The sequence below is a fragment of the Equus caballus genome, chromosome 6 (genome assembly GCF_041296265.1).
Source record: "Equus caballus isolate H_3958 breed thoroughbred chromosome 6, TB-T2T, whole genome shotgun sequence".
In the NCBI taxonomy this organism is placed as follows: domain Eukaryota; kingdom Metazoa; phylum Chordata; class Mammalia; order Perissodactyla; family Equidae; genus Equus; species Equus caballus.
Genome location: NC_091689.1, coordinates 97,865,001 through 97,879,747, shown reverse-complemented (window position 1 = coordinate 97,879,747; position 14,747 = coordinate 97,865,001). Strand labels below are relative to the sequence as shown.

The 14,747-nt window shown below is 52.1% G+C and overlaps 1 protein-coding gene across 4 annotated transcripts in view; it reads right to left on the bottom strand.

The window, feature by feature from the left end:
- Positions 1-14,747, bottom strand: part of MYRFL (myelin regulatory factor like) — a 118,834-nt gene that overhangs the window by 31,968 nt on the left and 72,119 nt on the right. For all 4 annotated transcript variants that reach the window (XM_070271928.1, XM_070271927.1, XM_070271926.1 and 1 more), the window contains 3 exons: positions 9,784-9,984; positions 3,731-3,839; positions 2,764-2,873 (listed from right to left, as the gene is read on the bottom strand). In XM_070271928.1, the coding sequence (XP_070128029.1) occupies positions 2,764-2,873; positions 3,731-3,839; positions 9,784-9,984 (420 nt within the window). The remainder of the gene's footprint in view (positions 1-2,763; positions 2,874-3,730; positions 3,840-9,783; positions 9,985-14,747) is intronic.

Below are 14,747 nucleotides of genomic sequence, written 5' to 3'. Positions count from 1 at the left end.
CCGCCGGGCTGCCTCCGCCTCGGCCACAGCCTCGGTCCCCAAGGGCTGCCCGGGCCCCTCCGCCAGTCTCTTGGTCCCCCTTCCTTCCGTCCGTGGACCCTGCCCAGTCCCCAGATCCCCTCTCCCTGGCTCTGAACTGAGTGGTGCCTGATAATGTGTCCACGGCGCTTCTCCCGTGTGTCACGGGCTTTATTACGTGTGTGCTGTCTTATCCACATGGCGGGGAAGCTACTTGAAGACAAGAGGCAAGTGTTGTTTATCTTCTTGCGATTCCCATAGACAATTCCTGCAGCACAACAGCGGAAGGAAAACAGAATCGACACGGAGAGCAGCCTCACGCTGTTGCCGAGGGGCCGCTTCTGACACGCAACCTCAAACACACGCGGGTTGTCCCAGGACCAGTCACTCCCAAGGGCAACCTCCCTCCAAACAGAGTCAGCCGTGGCTGCACTTAAGGCAGTTCTAACATTCACTGGGGACATTCCTCTTCTACCAGGAACTCCTAATAATAAGGCTCAAGAAATGCAACCACCTGCTCCCAGTAATCACAGAAACAAATAAATAAAGTTGCCAAGTAAAGCAATAGAAGAACAAGCAAAAGGCCAAGTCCCCAGTGTCTAGTGCGGGGAGCATGGTGCCTGCCCCCGGCCCCGTGCTCTCAGGATGGGCCCTGAGCCCGCTCCCCACCTCCCACCACTGAGCGGGAGCTGGGAGGCACCGAGGAGAAGCAGCAAATCACCCAAATAAGAGAAGCTTATCTTGCAAGGTCATCTCTCCTATTAAGAAGGGAGGGAAAAGGTGTTTGTGCTAACTTTGGCTGGATCGCTAATCTCCAACTCTGGCTGTGCCGGACAGTCTGTAAGGATCCAGACACACTTTTCCCTGCTTTGGCATAAAGTGTAAAGTACATGCGGAAATGGCACGGCAATCGTGGAGCACAGCATTCCACATTTTCATCTGCATTCCTGATTTGCATTTTAGCTTCGAGGAAACTTGCTTTACAGCAAGGAACATTTGGTGGAAGAGAAAAGGAGTGAAGAGTGGAGAGACCATATCATCATCTGATCACCGGTTATAACAGCCCAGGAGGCGCAGGAGGTCTGAGGGAGCCCCTTTCAACAGGCCGCCCCCAAGTGGCAATCAGACACCGCAGTGCCCACAGGAAAGGGGAGGAGGCCAGGAAGGCAAGACGCTCTCTGTACATCCTGGTTAATTTACAATTAACAAAGAGCAAGGGACCACGGGAGCCAGGTTCCCTGAGTTCGTAATGAGAAAAAGCAAAGGAGTTATTCTGGAAGGACTTCTAATGTGAAGGAGGGGTATTCACAGCACTAAAGGCTAAGCAGCAATCGAAGTCTTCCTCTGACGCTCTTTTCTCCCCGAGGCCTGTGAAAACGCAGGAAAGTGAGGGTGGCTTTTACTATACAAATATCCCGAAAAGATTTTAAGCACGAAAACTTCAGTAGTTTATTCTGAAAGATAAATTTCTCACGGTTCACCTCTCGAGTGAAGAGAGAGCCTGTGCCCGGGAGAGAATGTCTGCTATTGAGGACATGGTCCCAGGGAGCAGGGGAATGACCCGACTTCTGCCCCATGGCCGTGGGGGCCCAGGGCTGGGCGGGCCGTGCAGACCCCATCATCTAAGTGTTCTTGTCAGAGAGCATGAGGGACCTAACATGAAAATGCACCCTCCCCTCGCTACTCCACGTGTGGCTTGCTGACCAGCAGGACCAGCAAAGTTGGTGTCGCCTGGAGGCCGGTAAGAAATGCAGCACCTGGGTCTCAGCCCATTCTTGCTGAATCAGAATCTGCATTTTCATAGGATCCCAGTGAAGCGTGTCCACTTTGAAGTTGGAGAAGCCCTGCCCCAGAACTGACAGACGATGGATCAGCCTCCACTCCAACGTCTCTCCAACTGCTGCCAAGTCCGTGTCAGCCCGTCTCCCATCCCGGCATCAAAGATAACAGTGCAACGTAAAGCGAATCAGCAGCAGAGGGGATCTGCAAACCTCGCAAAAGACGCAGGATTTCACAGAATTAATAGACGTGATCTCAGAGAACCGCTCGAATCACAGAGCGAGCCTCGGGAAGCGTGGGGATGGCAGCCGTGGAGCCCTCACAGGCGGAGAGGAGCCAGTCGGAGACATTCCTTCCAAAGAGAATGATTTGAATACCAAAGAAGTAAGCCAGGCCCTTGGGGAAAATGAGGAGGGTCAAGAATACCTTTGTAAAAATGACCCGCTTTATGACTGTGCTCTGAACGTCAGACAGACAATTTTCCTGAGAAACTGTGCTCCAAAAGCACTCAACACCTCATCCGGTCTTCCATCGTCCAAGGAGGAACACATTGTTTTAATTTTAACTTAAATGATATGATGTGAGATAAGTTGTACTTTCATAAATTTTAGTTTCATTTTTCAAGACAAAGTCTGATGAAAACCCATCGCCATTTCTCGTGATGCTCAGTCCTGGTCTCAAGGGTGCTCAGGCTGCCTGGCCTCTCCCACGGCCAGTCTTCCCCAACAGTAAGACCCGCTGGACTCTGACACTCGCTGGGGCACATCCCTTTCTCTTTTTCCCTCTGGGACTTCTTTTTGGTACCAATGAGCAGTGTGGGATCATGGATACCAACCTACTCCCCAGTTTGGTGCCAAGTTCCTTTACTGTTCCCTTTCCTGGCCAGCTGTGTGGCGCACTGGGACGCCCTGGCAGGCGTCCACCGCGGGGGTAAGGCTCTAGCGGCAGAGTCTGTCTGGCAGTTACCTTGTCGACCATGAGGAAGTGCTCCAGCGTCTCTCCGTTCTCACATGTGACATCGCCAACCTCTCTGACGGCTGCAGGCAGGATCTCTCTTACCTCCTGGGCAATCATTCCTTGAAACAAAACACCCCACAGGTTTAGTCAGGAAAAGACCATTCTGGACAACCTCCTCCAATGCCTAAGCAGAATGGAAGACGGAAGCCACCCAGACACCTTGCAAGTACCTGCTTATCCCTCCTCAGCTTTTGCTTTGATCTACGATGCTTTAGAAGCAAAAATGGAATTGTGAGCCAAGAGCCACTGCAGGATTAAAAATGCAGTGTCATTTTCCCTGAGACTCTGGGCCGCATGTGGGGAGGGCTGAGGGAACACCCTGGACTCCAGGCCGCATGTGGGGAGGGCTGAGCGAACACCCTGGACTCCAGGCCGCATGTGGGGAGGGCTGAGCGAACACCCTGGACTCCAGGCCGCATGTGGGGAGGGCTGAGCGAACACCCTGGAAACCCTGGGCGCTGGCTTCCTTTCTTTTCCTGCAGGAGAACTTTGAAGTGGTCCCTCTGTCTTTAGGATTCCTGCCTTGGGGCATGAGCACCACTTGACCCCTTCTCTGACCTCGACCCCCCTGCCTGCCACCTTCTCGCTCCATCCCACAACTGCCCAGTGCTGCCCCTCATGCAGTCCGAGCTGCCGTCTGCCCTCAGCCCTCATCCCGGGAGCAAGGGGCCCCAAGTGAACAGAAACAGTGCATTCCAAATAGTGCCCCAGGACCCGGGGCGCAGGGGTCGGGGTGCGGGGTCAAGTGAAGACGACAGAGGAGTTTCCTTTAACTTTCCTGTTCTGGTGAGGCTGGGCTTCACAGGGCACGAGTGAGACCAACAAGACGTTGTGCAGTGCCCTAGCACGCAGGCTCCAGGTAGATCGGGCTTTAGTCGTCGACAATACAAAGGTAACAAGGGGATTGTGCGCGTACCTGTTTGATGCGCAGCGTTTATCCCCATGGCAGACGCAAACTCAGGTTTGTAGTCGTATTCAACAATCCTCATTTGGGCTATTCTCCTCAGCTGTTCATTTGTGTCAACCTAATTTAATTTAAAAAGAGCACATTTCACCCGCTTAGATATTCGCTGCTCAAATCAATGAGTGACCCACAGAGATCAGGAACACGGACAGTGGGACTGTCCTTTCCCCTGGCCCAAGCTATTTTAAGAGAAATTTATGTCTTTCTTCTCAGATGAGCCAGAGTTCCAAGGCTCACGTCAGTCACCTCCATCCTCTGACTTACAAATGAGCCGGTTTCTCGGTCTAAACTGCAGGGCAAAGCCTGCTCCCACCTCACTTCTCTCCTGAGACGGGAACCCTCCCTCCGAGAATGGACACTGCTGCTCGGGATGGCATCACATCACTTTGAGATAAACACACAGTATAAACAAACACAGGTCAATCCTGCTCATAAATTGACAACGCAATGCTTGGTTCAAGTAACAGCCTCTGGGGTGTGGACATAGCCTCCGTCACTGAATCACAGGAGAAGACTTCCTCAAGTGGCAGATTACAGGCCCCAACCACACACCTGCTGGGCCTTCGAGACCCTTCCCCTCCTACAGATGGCTCCTCCCGGACCGCCCTGCTCAGTGATGGCATCCTCCTCTGAGCTCACTGCGCCTGCAGGTTGTTAAAGGCGTTCCCAACTGTCACTGCAAAGTCCTCAGAAAAGTTTCTCTGGGTCCCAGCAAGATGATAGCAATGAAGACAACAGGATGAATTTTCCTCAAAGCTTAATGTGTTTCATTTGGATTCCCCTTGGAGTTGTGTTTCCACAAATTGATGTTATAGCAGGATCGATTTTTATTTTACATGACCTTATTCAACAAGTAAAGGGTTGGCAGGCCTATGTGGGTTCCCTAAATTTTCTTTTAGAACTTAACTGGATTATGAAACCAGTGGTCTCCTGGCAATTAAAATTATACTGCCTGGACATGCACCCACGTGTTAGAGCAACCCCAAAATGCTTTGCTGTTGTTGTTGTAAGAAAACCCCTGCCACGGCCCTCAGCCCTCCCTGACCCACCCGTCAGGGAGCAGGAGAGCTCCTCCCACATCCTTAAAGGCTCCCCCCAACCTCCCCATCCCTCCTCCCGACCCCACCCCGTTTGCTGGTTGTCCAAGGTTGTGGCTTGATGCTTAATTGGCTGAAGGGACGGGCTTTCCTGCGGGTGTTTGTCGGGGGGAATAATTTTGACCTCACTGGTGTTTTGTAACTCCTGTTATCCAAAGCTTGGTTCAGTTCATTCATTCCTAGTTTTATTTAACTAACAGCCACCAGTTGCTTCAACACACCATGTGCTGCACCGAGAGCTGGGACTTCAAAAACGACTGAGTTTTGGGAGCTCGTGGTCCAGGCAGGAAGGCAGACCCACCACATATGCTCATCTGACGATGCGAGAAACCCAGGCGATGCTGGGGTATGAGCAGAGGGTCCTGGCAGCGCCACAGGGGTGTCTGATGTACCCTGGGGGACGGAAAGGGAGCTTCCTAGGGACAGTGGTCTCACTTCACTTCCCAAACTGCCCCGCCTTTCACGCAAGACCTTGCTCCAGCGTCTTCCCTGCCTCAGAAGCTCCTCCTTCCCGCTTGCCTGCCTCCTCCTCCCCAGTTTAACATCCCTTCCCGAGGGGCAGCTCCTGACCCCAAGCCCAGGAAGGGCCCCTCTGCCCCTGTGCTAATGGCACCTGCTCTCTTTCTTCACAGCACCAACCAAAGCATCACAGGACGACCAGTTGTGTCCCCTGTATCATCTGTCTCCCCGGAGGGTGTTCACCCCGGAGGACGAGGACGCACTGGGGGCCCTGCTTCTCTGTTTGTCACCATCCCCCGAGTCTAGGACCATTCCTGCACGTAGCAAGGGCTCCACTAATACTCGCTAAATAAACCAATCACTCTAACATGGAATTAGTCAGGGAAAGGTATGGGCGCAGGCGGTAGAGAGCGTGAGACAGGGATGCCAGGCAGAGAGAACACCGAGAGCCGGGTCCGAGGCAGCAGGTCCCTGCACGGTGTCTGCGCAGGCCCAGCAGAGTTTGGCGTTGCTGGGCTGTGAAGCCTGAGGCCAGAGCAGGGAGGGCGTGCAGGCCACGCTAGGAAGGAACAGGCGCGATCTCGGTCTGCTGTGTGCGCATTTTCCACGGCGAGTCCCTCCGCTCATTCGACAGTATTTAATGAGCAGCTACTGTGTGCCAGACACTGTCCCAGGCACCAGAGACTCACTGAGCAGCTCCTATCTGGACGTGAAATTGTAATAAAAGTTCCATTCCTCAGGGCAAGGCCTGGGCCTCGCTCATCTCAGGACCTGCTCGGCGCCCAGCAAAGTGTCTGGCACGTAACAGCACCCAAAACCTTCGACAAAGCAAAGGAGGAATGAGAGGACAGAGGTAGTGAGATAGCAGACCCGTCCCTGACAAACAGAATGGAGGACAGGGGCCAATCAGGAGCCAGCCTGGCCTGGCCTTGCCCCAGCCAGGCCCTGTCCAGGTCCCCGCTCCCTACGCCTTTGGGAGTCCTGGCCTCCTTCTTCTTATCTCCTTGGTCCTGCGTGGCCCCCGGGGGAGCCCGGGCGGAGGCCGTGTGGGCTCCTTTGCTGCAGGTGGAAAGCAGAGGAGGGTGCACCCTCCACAGGCCGTCCAGGCGTGGAGGGAAACGACCCTGGTGTCTAAGTTGGATCCCTGAATGCATCCTCCCCAGAGACATGTTGCTACACACAGCCATGAGGTCCTATAGTATTATTACCATTGTATTTCAGATAGATTTGGGGCCAAAGAAAATTCTGAGGGTGGCTTGGGGATCCACCACCTTCTGGGACAAAGTTTCTCTAAGAAAACGCTCCTCTGATCTCTAACGCTGGCTGGTGGACGTTCCCAGAGGAAGATAAACAGCCTTCCCGCACGTCCCTGTGCCTACACTTGGCCTCTGGAGGACCCCTGAGGCCAGGGCTGCACCCCGGATCCTCCTCTAGGAAGCGCAGGCCAGCACTCGACGCCCAGCCTGCTCGTCCATGTGTGTTGAGCAGAAGCTGGAGACAGGACTCAGCATCTGATTCGATCTTGCCCACAGCAGTTCTGGAAAGTTCTGACCATGAATGCCGTCACGCTCCCTCACACCCAGGGTCTCTGCGTCATTAACTCAAGAAGCGCAGGGAAGACATTCCAGGCTGTGGGACTGTGCTTTGCTCAGGGCGGGCGAGCCCCTCACCCGTCATCTCCTGCGCCCACGCTGGGACCCTCAGGGCCCCTCATCCCCTCAGGAGCAGCTTGAGCGACGCTGGCTCACCTGAGCTGAGCTGAGCGACACCTGCACCTGTGCACAGTCCTGAGGGCAGCCTCTGCTGCCTGACTTTCTCAAGCTCTCACCCTTTGTCTGTGCTCGGCACTGCTGGCGCAGCTGGGAGAGAACAGAACAGCCTCTGAGCATCTCTTCTTCATCGACTTCTCCTCAGGCTTGTACTTTTCCTCGTTTGCGGCCACTTTTCCAGCCTTCACCGCACAGCTGACCGATGCACTCGACTTCCAGCTTCCTCAAGTTTCCCTCACGCCCCTTTGGGTCCAGCATCTCCTCTCCACCCTAGTCTGGCTCATTCCCGTAGCACTTCCTCTGGTCTGTAGCCGCATCAGGAGACAGTGCTGCTGTAGGGGAAGCGAGCTGCTCCTCACCTAGGCTGGCCTCATTTTCCCGGTACTTCAGTTTCAGGGTCTCAGTCTTACCCGCTTTATCTTCTCTGTGTCTTGGATGAGTGTCCAGATGGGCACCAGAGGTCTCCCCCCGGGACTCTGAGCAGAGAGCTTGTGTGCTCAGGAACCACAAAACGACCCACACTGCCCTAAGCGAAGACACAGTGCCAGCCGAGGCAGCGCTTGCAGTCTTGTCCCCGTCACAGTGTCGGGGAACACATCTGGCTGCCACACTTTGCAACGGTCCATCCAGGAGCCATCCCTGGTCACCATGCATCCTCACAGACGAGACCTCGCCGCAGTCCTCTGCTGCATCAGACCATCATCGGAAGGTCAGTGCCCAGCACACCTGGAAGAACGGCTCTCTTTTTAAAATTGGACAAACTGAGTCAGGGAGACATGAGGAGGACAGTCACACCCCTGTCAGCACCATCGTCAACATTACCATCAGCTCGTTGGTCTGTAATAAATGGTGAATGGGATAGACAAGATTTCTAGAGACATATTTCATAAATGTGGATAGATAGGTTAAGAGAAAATATATTAATATGAAATAATTTAATAAATAAATTACAAATAATTTTCGCTTTTTACAAGTAAGTAATAATAATATTTATTTGTTTAGCCTTGTACCGCTAAAAAATTATTCATATCTATGAGCTTAGAACCAGCCCTCAACACGAGTAACATGAACAGGAGCATCCTGTTGAGTAAGTGGAGGCACAGATCATCTCCGGCCACACTTCCTGGGCCCGTGGTTGCCAGAACCGGGACCGAAACGCAGCCTTCCCCCGCGGACTGGTCTTCTCTTACTCTCTCCTGCTGCTGTGAGCAGGAGCGGATCCGGGATTCCAGGGAGAGCCCGGACTGGGTGGCATTTCACTTTGCGCAAAAGGCTTCCTGGAAGAGACTTGAGAAGTTCTCGGGAAGCTTGCTATTTTAGGACCAGCGCACCATTTGAAGACGTTTGGTAAGTGACGTCCTGGGCAAAGCCTGGAGGGGGCGCAGGGCTTGCTGCCGTCCACCTCGTCGAGACAGGACTGGCCAGAACCGAGCACCACCGGCAGGGTACGGCTGAGTGGGTGTGATCTGAAACTCTCTCTGAGAGGGAGAGGCCACCGGGCAGGGCCGGGTCTGGAAACGTCTGTGAGAACTCTCCAGTCCTAAGGGTCCCATCCGGCTGGTAGGTCACAGCTCTTCTCACATGAGCCGCAGCTTCCCAGTTGGTGTAAAAGTCTAAATTACAACCATTGTCTGGAATTCTCTCAGCAAAGGAGGACTCTCCTTGGCTGGTTTAGAAAAACCAGTGCAGCTTTGCACGGGGAAAGGAATGGCCAGTGATTTACAAATTAAGTTTCCTATTAACCAAAAACAAGTAAGGAAAGGAGGTGTAAAAACATCATTCTGCCACAGCCTCAGAAACGCTTCTAGGAGGGGCCGTCCGTGAGCTGGCGGGCAGGTGGCAGCGGCCGTGAAGGGACAGAGTTAAATGTGGAAGGGCTGGGACCAGGAGTGACCTGGCATCTTCGTCCTAACCCCCCGGGTGCACTTGCGACTTTCCAAGACAAATCTGGACTTATTATCTCAAGGGGTCAAAAAATATAAGAGTTGGTGGGGTCAAGCAGAGAGGTATCATTTCCTTTTTAGAGATGAAGACAGTAATTTTCAGCAAGGGCAAGCATTTCATCCAAGGTCACATTGTGGGGCAAGCCCGAAATGGAGGAGCAGCCCCCTGATTTCTGACCTGTGATTTCCACTAGGCGGCTGCCTCTCCACAGAGGGAGGTCTGGGCAAAGCCTGGGCGATGCGGTTGACCGAGCGAGGCTGAGGAGGGACTTCTCCAACTACGCCTCAGAGAAAGAGAGTGGGGAGACAATGGCCGCAGGGCTGGTCCAAGGACTCGGGGAGGAAGAGGCTGGAGAGGCCCCGGACCTGCTGGGAAGGTGAGCAGGGAGATGGGAACCTGGAGCTGGGAAGGAAGGGCAAGCTCCAGCGGATGACAACGCATGGCAGGAAGGGCAACGGCCCAGAACATAACTCAGAGACGTCCTGCTCGTGAGGCCAGTGCTGCTATCACTGTCACTGCTCCTGTCAGGCAAACCCATTCTCTTGGGTCGGAACTGCTGCACAATTTCAGCAGAGATGCCCAACGGCTCTGACACACATAACTGCTCAGCATTATGTTCGCCTCACGCCACCAGATGACACGTAGAGTCGCCCCGTGCAAGGCGTGTCAGAGGCCAGGAGTGCCCAGCATAGCTAACACAGGTGTCAGGAGGTGCCCGAGGCCTGCCTGTGCTCACCTCCTGGACATTCTGCTTCGCCCGGCTGTCAGACGGATGCATAACTGTCCCCATCACTTTCACGTTGCCACAGACAACCAGGGCTTCGTCCGGCGCATCTGTGTTTATTCCCACTCGACCATGACAGACAACAGATTCTGGAACTTGTCCTCGCTGCCACAATGCATCACTGTCATTTTCAAACTGCCCAGGGTTAGAGGCCTGGAAAAAATACACAAATATATTACATGAAAGCGACAGTAGCAGGAATAGAGGATCGCTTTATGCCTCGGAGCAAAGGAGAACAGAATGTTCTGGTTCACCGAGGATCACATGCTGGACGTGGCATTCTGACTTATCCATTTACCCTGTGGCCCCAGGAGAGCCGGGGCCCCCTGGCTGCTCTGCCCCCTGAGCAGGGACTCACTGGCCATGTGGAACCCCGAGTCCCTACCGCATCTGTCTGAAACTGAGAATGTGTCAGTTACACCAGGTGGATGATAAGGAAGAAGAAGAAAACTCAAAATGACTATTTTTGCAGAGATGATAATAATAATAATTTAAAACCAGAACTTTACATCAGGATATAACATAAATTTTTTAAAGCTCAGATAAATAAAATACCTTGCATTTAGTGAGCCCTTTTATAGTTTTCAGACACGTTCATATTTATGAATGTGTACACAATTGACAAGCAAATGACAATACAAATCTATTTAATACAGCTCAGCTATTCCATGAACCTAGACGGCACAGCAGGGGCAGTAAACACAGCCGCACTTGCTGTGTGCTAATCCACACCCCAATCCCATGACGTGTGTCCTCATTTTGTTGATCCTGAGGCTCTGAAAGGAGAAACAAATTGCCCAAGGCCACAAAGCTAATAATTCCTGGAGCTGGAATTTTCCTTCCTTTGATTATTAAACAATGATTCTAACTTTGCCTTTTTGTGCTGCTGCCTGGAAGCAGCCGTGGCCGAATGCAGGCTTCAAAGAAGATCCAGGCGGGACCATTAGGCTGGGCAGATTTCTGGAGATTTTACTCTTGAATACAATTCTTTGCTGGAGAATTTCCCGCTATACCGCTTCCCTCCCTGCCCCACCCCCACGGCCGCTGACCATATTTCCAACTGTTTTGAAGGAGGGATCTCGGAATCCCCCAAAATCCTCACCACAACATTAGTTTTTTTTTTTTAAATTATGACCTATTCTTCTAAATCTGATTTTGTGTGTTTCAGGCAGGTTGTCACAAATTCAGACAAACAGCAGGGACCCTGACCGTCCAAAATTCGGCGTTCACGCGAAGTCTCCCCTCCCCCTTCCTGGCGCACACGAGACACTGCAAACAGCACTGACATGCACAGAGCGTCTCTGAGGAGCACTGAGCGAACCAGCCGAGCGGCTTCCTCCAGGATGGGGATTGGGGGACGCAGACACTGGGTGCTCACTATTTACTCTCTCGGTATTACCTGAATGTTTTTACCACAGGCACTTGTTACCAATTTAAAATAATTAAAAGAAACCACAAAGTTTAGTTCTTGGTTTGGGTTCAGCTAAACAACTTTTAGGTGTCCTTGACTTTCCATTTCTTTTCTACCTGTCTGAACACTGAGCTGCCTGCAAGATACCCAGGACCCTTGACAGACAAAAGCAGTGGAAGGATACAAAGTAACAACCTTCAACATTATTTGGTGTGAATTCACTCCAACAAAGAGCTTTTCTGCAAGGTCCCCAGAGCCCTGGCGGTTGTGAATGGCAAACTGGCTTTGACTCAAGCCGCTTCGTAGCGAGCAATCAACTAAACCCAGAGCTGTGCCCTATAAAACGCTGATGCATTTTGCTCCACTCTGAACATAATGAGCCACTTGAAGGAAACAAAATAGGATGGTGATGGGTTTTTTTTTCTTAACGAGCTGTGGGATAATTATGATCATGTCGGTAACTTGACCCTGGAAGAAGCAGATTTAATTTTGGGGAACAATTGCAACAGTCTCACCTGGCTTTCGTCAGGTGAAAACACACACCCATAAAATACATTCAAATCATTTTGGAAAGGGCCACAATCTACAATGTTCTAAATATGTAGCCCCCAGGAGGGGTCCTCATCGTGACGGGAAATGTTGGTATAAAATATGTGACCTTATTTCCCTTCTCTGGTATCCAGCATCTTAAGGTGTCAAAGCAAACTGCAATGGAATCACAGAAAAACTTCTGGAATTATGAAGTTGCATTCACATGTTGCCCAATAGTGGCTGATCGATATCAAACACCAAAATGAATTAAAGTTTCTAAAATATTTTTCTTATTTATCGTTCAGCTTCATATCTTTAGGGGAAGACCCGAACATTTTAGCCTATGCTATGACACAAACTGGCTGTGTGAGCTTGGCGCAGTCACTCAACCTCTCTGTACCAGTTCTCACCTCCGAAGAATAGAGATAATAACGTCTTCTTTACCTACCTCACGGGGCTGTGGGAATTTACTGAAATCATGTATACATGAACACTGCAAAAACGAGGAAGAATAGCTCAAATTCATCCTCAATGCACTGTGGGGTGCACAGTGCACACCGTCCAGCCCATAATGGATTCATCTGCTCTCCTCAGCAAGGCACCTGCCAAGACGTACAATTCTGGGCAACCGGGGTCACAAAGAGACTGTGTCAGTGGCGCCCCCTGCAGGTGCTCAGAACAGGAAACAGCAACGGACAGTCACTGGAGGCCAGCTCCAAGTTTGGGACGGGAGGCTGGAATTCCTCTGCTTCTCCACTGTTTGGGCTTCTGAAGCAGCCGCCAAAGAGTATAATGGGCGAGCTTGAGCTGAGGGAGGCAGCTCGTAAGAAATCCCCTTTTGTACCTTCTGAAAGGGCTACGGAAAACGGGCCAAGAGATGCTCTCTGCCAACGCTGCTCAAGGTGTGGTCCGCAGGCCAGCAGCAGCAGCATCTCCTGGAAGTGTGTTAGAAACCCACATTCTGGGGCATTTCCTACCTACTGAATCAAAAACCGTGGTGGTGGCACCCACATATGTGAGTTTTTACAAGCTCTCCAGGGGATTCTGATTCTCACAAAGTTTAAGGACCACATGTACGTCTTTATACCAACTGGCTCCCTAAGTCACCCCTTCCAGAGCCGACAGGAGAGTCTGTGGAACCCCAGCTGCAGAGGGAGACAGACATTGCTCCACACCTGATTCCTGGGGGTAAAGAAAAGTTCATCTGAACTCCAGAAGAGGGGTACATGTGTGTGTGGGGTGTGTGTGTGTGTGGATGTGGTGTGTGTGTGCAGTGTGTGGGGGGTGTGTGTGTGGTGTGTGCCTGTGTGTGCGTGTGCATGTGTAGTGTGTGGTGTGTGTGTGTGTAGTGTGTTGTGTGTGTGGTGTGTGTGTGTCTGTGTGTGTGTGGTGTGTGTGTGTGGTGTGTGTGTGTGTGTGTGTGGTGTGTGTGTGTGTGGTGTGTGTGTGTGGTGTGTGTGTGTGGTGTGTGTGTGTGGTGTGTGTGTGTGTGTGGTGTGTGTGTGTGTGGTGTGTGTGTGGTGTGTGTGTGTGTGGTGTGTGTGTGGTGTGTGTGTTGTGTGTGTGTGTGTGGTGTGTGTGTGTGTGTGTGTGTGTGTGTGGTGTGTGTGTGGTGTGTGTGTGTGTGTGTGTGGTGTGTGTGTGTGTTGGGAGGAAGGAGTTTCGTGGTCAGGAACGGGCAGGAGTCAGTGGACCCGGAGGAGGCAGCTGGCACGGCCCTCTCCCCCGGCCCATGCGGTCCCTGAGTTGTTTCTTGTGTGTTCCGGCTGTGGGTTCCCTCCTCAGGGCAGTGGGTTTGCAGGGCGGTAAAGGAGGACTTCTTGAAGACGTGCCCATTTCTATTCTTCCAGAAAAGAAACGGGAATAATTTATTAGTTTTCAAAACTAAGAGGCCCGGGTGCACCTTTGAAAGGCAGACAGAAGGAGCGGTCCCTCCTGCCTGCGCTGCGGCACTCCACGCCGGCCCAGTCGCGAGTTTTACAGGGAGAGCGGAGCGCGGGAAAGCCTCGGCACGAACGGGAGCTCTGCTGGGGGAGGCTCCCCAAACGAAGACCTGGGAATAAATCTGCTCCTAGAGGAAACCTCAATTTCCAGTGAATTGCTCAATTTACACTACAGGACTCTAATAGTTTCTAACGCTGTTTTGATTGACAACCCAGATGAACAATTCCTGGGTCCCGCCCACTGCTCTCTCTCCTGGCAGAACTGACAGGCTGGCTCTCCTGACCCCTCCTGAGGCCTGAATCTCATTTAGCCCAACCCTCAGAGTCACCCTTAGTGACCTCTGCTCCTGGGAGGAATAGCTTGGGCATCAAAATGAATCTGGATCTGCTAAATGCAAGTTGCAGTCCTCCACTTAATGCGGTCAGGTCTGTGACATCTTTAATTGCCAAGGTCTTCTTCCTTCATTCTGGAGCTCACACTGACAGACCCAGGCCATGGCCTAAGGGGGCGCACCTGGCTTTTCTGTAGAATGCAGGCTGGTCTGCCCCCGCCCAGCCCATGATGCGTAGACCTGCATGGAGCCTCTAGAATCTGGGGCAGGAAACGTGTTGTGTGGACCTCTCTCAAACTCACCGACTCAAACATCACCACTTCTGAAATTCAGCTTTTCTCTTGGTTGGTTTAAACGTTAAACAATTAAATAGATTCAACAGGCTGCCTTCATTTTCGCTTCGGCATTATCAGAATGAAATAACATCAGTAAGGTATTTCCAGTCTTGGGGGGAGAAGGCTTGTGTTATTACCATCCCCCTTCTTGTCGAGAGGGGCAGCCCTCGTGTTGCCAGCACACTTGTAGAATAGGACATTCTCTTTAACCAAAAATTACGGCTAGAAGAAAGTGACCAAATCTGGAATACGATCACTTTTTAAAATAAAAATTCAGAGGGGCTGGCCTGGTGGCACAGCGGTTAAGTTTGCACGCTCTGCTTCAGTGGCCGGGGGTTCGCCAGTTCGAATCCTGGGCACGGGG